General features: G+C 40.1%; 1 protein-coding gene across 1 annotated transcript in view; it reads left to right on the forward strand.

The window, feature by feature from the left end:
• SWAP70 (switching B cell complex subunit SWAP70) overlaps positions 1–5,988 on the forward strand; it is an 88,284-nt gene that overhangs the window by 50,015 nt on the left and 32,281 nt on the right. The window contains exon 3 of the mRNA XM_007955063.2: positions 4,850–5,023. Within this exon, the coding sequence (XP_007953254.1) occupies positions 4,850–5,023 (174 nt within the window). The remainder of the gene's footprint in view (positions 1–4,849; positions 5,024–5,988) is intronic.

Raw genomic sequence — 5,988 nt, forward strand, 5'->3', positions numbered from 1 at the left:
TAGTTTTTTGTGACTTGATTTTTTCACTGGACATTTTGAGATTCATTGTAAGATGTTGCACTTTGCTTAGTAGTTTTATGTCTTGGTTATTATTTTACATTAGTGCCTAAAGAACTTTTTTTGTTTTTTTTCCCTGCTATAGCTCCCATATATCCTCAGTATCTAATATAATTTAATAATAATCAAATCTTTTACTTTTTTATTTAGCAAGAGTCTTTTATATATTTCATTATTCTTGTTCTTGAAGCTTGAAACATCATTTGTATATGGTATGTGAAATTCTAGAAACTCAAGATTGACTTTCCTTGCCTTCTTTGTGAAAGAACTTGAGTACTCTGCTTTATGTGCTATTGGATGTTGAAAACTTATGTATTTTGTACTTTTAGAAGCTATAAATACTGGCATTTAATATAGCTTTTACCTTTGAACATGATTAAACTTGAGAAATAGTGGGTTAGGTTTTAGAGAAGGAATGCATCAACCAGGCAACTTATTAGAATTAAGTAAGATACAGTGAACTTGGATTAAAAAAAAAGCTACTACTTATTTCCTAGGCAAACTAGTTCATGGAAAATTTGCTTGGCTTCTGCCCTGTTACAGTCTGACTTTTACCTAAACTTCTTGGCTGTCTTGAAGGTAATTAGTAACCACTGATTTATAAAACCCAGTGGTCTTTTCTATCTTCCATCTCCTTGAACTTGCTGTGGCATTTGGCGTTATTGATCAAACTTTCTTCTTAACTGTGTCCTCACTCAGCCCACTCAGTTTCCGTATCTTTGTGGTTCTCCTACCACTTGGACTGCTCTTTCTTCCTTCTCCTGTATTGTAAATGTGGCTATCACCCAAGGGTCTGCTTTTGGGCCTCTTTCTCCCTTATGTTCTCTCTCAGTGATCTCCTTGACCTTCATGGCTTCTGTCATTTGTATGCAGTTGATTCACAAATCCACCTCCCTCTTTGGTTATAGTTCCAGTTCTTTGCTTGTTTTTGGGCCCCCAGCTTAATATCTTTGGAAAACTTGAAGATGGCTATTGCTTAGCACTTTACCTTCCTTCTTCCTTGTTTATGCCCCGCCCCCCAATCCTGTGAATACGGTGATCCAGGCACCTATTCCCAAATATCTTATCTGTTTTGTATGCATCCCTTCTGCTCATTTTTACCAAGATCACAACCTGGCTTTGGCCCTTAATACCTTTCGTCTGGTATTACTATTGCTATAGTAATCTTGATCTTCCCCTACCCTTCTATCTTTTAAAATCTCCCTTAGATAATTCTGTGAGTATAAATTTCCAAAAATGTAGTACTTATTTTTCTCCTTATTCAAAAACCTTTGCTGGCTTCTTTTTCTATTTAAAATGAAGTCATTTGCCAAGCCTAGCATAGTCTGACTTCAGCATGTCTTTTGTATTTGATCTGTGTCTATGTATCAGCCAAAGTTGGCTGGTCACTATTCCTCAAACATGGTTGGTGGACTGCTGACTCCAAGCCTCTGCTCATACGTTTTCTTCCTGTCCTTTGGAATACTTTTTCTGTTCATTGTCATTGTATTTCCAGGTCCACCTCAAATACCATCTTTTCTACAGAGTACTTACTGATCAGGGCTAGAGGTGACCTGCTTATTCCTGTGCTCTAAAATCCTGCACTTGGGGGTTTCCTACAGGCTATTCCTTATAATTACAAAGCTCTTTCTTATTTGGCCTTTATTTCCTTTTCTAACCACATATCTTGTCACAACCCATCAGGAACCCTATGATTCACCATACAGTCCACATAGAATCACTTCTTGTTCCTCAGAACAGGCTTTATGCTTCTGTGTATATGTCATTTTCCCTGTGTGGCATTTCTTCCACTTAGTCGTCTTTTTTTTTTTTTTTTCCTTTTTTGGTACAGGTGGATAGAGTTGTTGGTGGTGGGTTTTGAAACCTAGTCCTTAAGTTCATAGATCATCTCTATCACACAGTTGTGCTTCATCAAATGGACTTTCTTCGTTACATAGACGTCCTCCATTGTATCGATGTCCTCTGGCTACTGAGTGCCACAAGCAGCTTGGCATAGTGGAAAGAGCTGGCATTTGGACTTTGGTTTTAAAATCAGGTTTTGAAGTGTACTAGCTATGTGAATTTAGTAAAAATACTTGAGTCTTTTGAATTTGTGTTTCCTAATCTGTAAAATTCGGAAGGAAGTTGGGGCAATCTACTTCCGTAGTGATACTGCCTCGGACACCCAAGGAGGGGTCGCTATGAGTCGGGTCCGACTCGATGGCGCATAACAACAACAACAATCTGTAAAATAGGAGCCATATTTAACCTTACAAGGCTAATTAATACGAGGTGCAAGTAGGAAACTATATATAAAATGCCTAGTATCTAGCAAGGTCCTTAACAACTAGAATTAAAGCCACAGGGAAAAGAAAAAGCAGCAGAAGCAGCTTTCCCTCCATGAGCCTATTTGTATGTGATAGCAACACTGGTTGTGGCTCCAGACTAAACCAAAGTACTGAAGGCAGAGCTTCCTACTCCTGGAAGATTGGTTTGCCAGTCACAAATCCTTGTTAGAGATCGTGAGAAACTTCTTCCTGCAGCCAGCTGGTACTTACTTCTTCCTTACAAGCACACGTAACGCTTTGTTCACACCTCTCCAAAAAGAAGTACTTTTTTTTTTTCATATTCTCTTGCTTCCCCCAGTACATCTTCCCAGTTGTTTCAGAAATGCACACTGGATGTGTTGTTCTCGTCAGCTCTTTCAGTATAGGTTAAGTCCTACTCCTTAACGTGGATTAGAAGGCTTTTCACAATCTGGTCTTCACTTGCCTTTCTAGCTTCATCTTTCCCTGTGTGGCATGCAGTGGACTTTTTTCATTTTTCTATGTGCCAGCACCTGAACTCTTGTGTTTGGGAAATTGCACAGGGTCTTGGTGCAGGTTGAGACCAGTATCATTTCTGTGAAACGGAAAAGTTCGGATACTTTCTGCTTTCCTGGCAACTGTTGTTGTTGTTGTTTGCCGTCGAGTCGGCCCCGACTCATAGCGACCCCTCCTTGGGTTTCCGAGGCAGTATCACTACGGAAGTAGGATTGCCCAACCTTCCTTCCGAGGAGTGGTTGGTGGGTTTGAACCGCCAGCCTTCTGGTTAGCAGTCAAGTGCTTTTAGCCACTATGCTACCAGAGCTCCCTTCCTGGCAACTAGAGTGTGGAAATGTGTCCTAGGCTCAGCCAATGGGACTTTGAATCTGTAGTGAGTGACACAGAAGATCAAGGACAGGGTCAGTGGTAGCAGTGGTGATAGTGGAAATCCCCTTGTGTTTCACTGGCAATGGTGTCTTCACCAGACCGTGAATGATTTTGGCTATGGTTTCTGACTGCCTAGCCTGCTTGGTCCCTGCCCACTTTCAGAGCCTAGATTTGCCAGCCCTTCTGTTGAATCTGTGAGGTTATCCAATGTTGTAGTGCCTAAGGCACTTGACTGCTAACCAGGAGGCTGGTGGTTCAAACCCACCAGCCACTCCCCAGATGGAAGGTTGGGCAATCTACTTCCGTAGTGATACTATACTGCCTTGGAGACCCAAGGAGGGATCGCTGTGAGTCGGGTCCAACTCAAACAGCACATAACAACAACAACAACAACAACAACAACAAAGTGGTTTCTGTTACTTGCAGAATCCTAATTCACACCACCCTCTAGCACCTAGTGGCCCAGTTCCATTAGGCTTTCTATAGTTCTTCAAACTGACCACGGTTGTCTTACCTCTGGGCTTTCTCAAATGCTGTTCTCCCAGGAATGCCCTTTACCTCATTTTTCATCTGTATGACTCTTGATCATCCTTTAGGACTCAGCTCTATTGTCATGTCACTTTTTCAAAAATCGTCCCCTAAATCTCAAGATGGATTTGCTCTCCATTGTTGCAACAAAACCCTATACTTACCTCTGTTATAGTACTTATCACTTGGTATCGTCATAACTGCCTTTATGTTAGGTATCTTTGTATAGTTCCTGGCAAATGATAATTATAATTACTATCTAAATTTTATCTGTTGAATGAAACTCTATTGAATTACTATGTTATATAAAAATTTGTGTATCTGCATGTCTTTTTCCTCAATAAACTGAATTTTCTAAGAGCAGTGAGCAAAGTCTTCATCTTTATAATCTTAATTTATAGCACAGTCTTACAGTAGATGCTCAGGGAATATTGAATGAATGAACAAATGACTGAATGGCAGGACTGACTGTATAGAATTTCAGGTAAACCATTTCTCCTACCCCCCCAAATTTATCTTCTTTGACCATATAGGCAAAGATAAGGTATGTGCATGTACCTTATACTGATTAACTGACATTTTTAGCTCCTTATTTGTAAGGAATTGGTAGTCTATTTGGGAAGATAATGTATACAGTAGGGGCTCTGGTGGCACAGTGCCTAAGGCATTTCACTGTTAACCAGAAGGTTGGTGGTTCAGACCTACCAGCCACTTTGCGGAAGGAAGATGGGGCAGTCTACTTCCACAAAGATTTACTGCCTTGGAAACCCATTGGGGGTTGCTATGAGTTGGAATTGACTCGATGGCAGTGGACTTTATGTATACACATGAAAAAATAACTAGATGGTAAGCCAATTCATTTTACATGCCAAATGAATTATATGGACAGAAGTAGCTTCAGTGTGAGGCTAAATATAACACTCTTCATTGAGCTATTGAAAGTGTGGTACCTAGAGCAAATACTTTGGAAATGATTCTTGCTTAATTGGATTGATTACAATGGAGCTCTGCAGTAGGCTCTGTCTTTGTTTTGTTTGGCTTACAGCTTACTTTGAACTGGTTCATTGTGTTTTTTCCCTTACTCTTCTTTTTAGGTCCGAAACAACTTTGACAAAATGGAATTCAACAGGATGTGTTGGACGCTCTGTGTCAAAAAAAACCTCACCAAGGGTCCTTTGCTTATTACTGAAGAAGATGCATTTAAAATATGGGTTATTTTCAACTTTTTATCTGAGGACAAGTATCCATTAATTATTGTGCCAGAAGAGGTAAGGTATGGCTTTGGGAAGTGTTTAAATGCCTATCGCAGCATTTAATGGACCCTAATTTGGAAGTATTTGTGCTGATTCAGTGTAGACATGAAAGGAAATCCTGGACTAGTTTTTTTGGATTAGAGGCAAAACAACCTAAGTCTAGAAAAGTCTAAAAACTTAGTGATTTTGAGGCGTGTAATACCCTTGGAGATTTTCAAACTGGGTGGAACTCTTCCTCTCTAAATTGCTATAATTATAGATGAATTCATCTTCATGTCCAAAGAGTCTTTTTCAGTACAAGTCACAACATAATTTTCTGTCTACTTTCATATTGACAAAACCATAAGAACTGGCTAAGTGATGCTATATGGGAAACACATAGGATCTAGAATGTCACTCCCAAGGCTGTTTTATGTGAATAAATACTATTCTTGTTTCAAAGTCCAGAATGATGACTTTTTCCTCCCCCCCCTAAAATTTTTCCCTCCTCTCCCCTCCATCCCTGGTAACCAATAAAGAAAATTTCCTTCAGGATGATGACTTTTTGCTATACTTTTCTAAGTAAATGAAAAAGGCCATCTGCTTGGTTTATTCTTGGGTATTTTTCCTGAGCTTTGCAATCTTACTGCCTTATAACAGAAAGGAGCCTTGGTGGCTCAGTGTTTAAGTGCTCAGCTGCTGACTGAAAGGTTGGTAGTTTGAACTCACCAGCTGGTCTATGAGGTAAAGATGTGGCAGTCTGCTTCCATAAAGATTTACACTCTTGAAAACCCTATGGGGCACTTCTGCACTGTCCTGTCGTGTCACTATGAGTCGTAATCAGCTTAATGGCAAGAGGTTTGGGTTTTTTGGGTATTGTTGTTGTTATGTGCTGTCAAGTTGGGCCCGACTCATAGCGACCCCTCCTTGGGTTTCTGAGGTAGTATCACTACGGAAGTAGATTGCCCAACCTTCCTTCCAAGGAGTGGCTGGTGGGTTTG

This window comes from Orycteropus afer, unplaced genomic scaffold (genome assembly GCF_000298275.1).
Source record: "Orycteropus afer afer isolate SDZICR_OR568_19922 unplaced genomic scaffold, OryAfe1.0 scaffold00014, whole genome shotgun sequence".
In the NCBI taxonomy this organism is placed as follows: Eukaryota; Metazoa; Chordata; class Mammalia; order Tubulidentata; family Orycteropodidae; genus Orycteropus; species Orycteropus afer.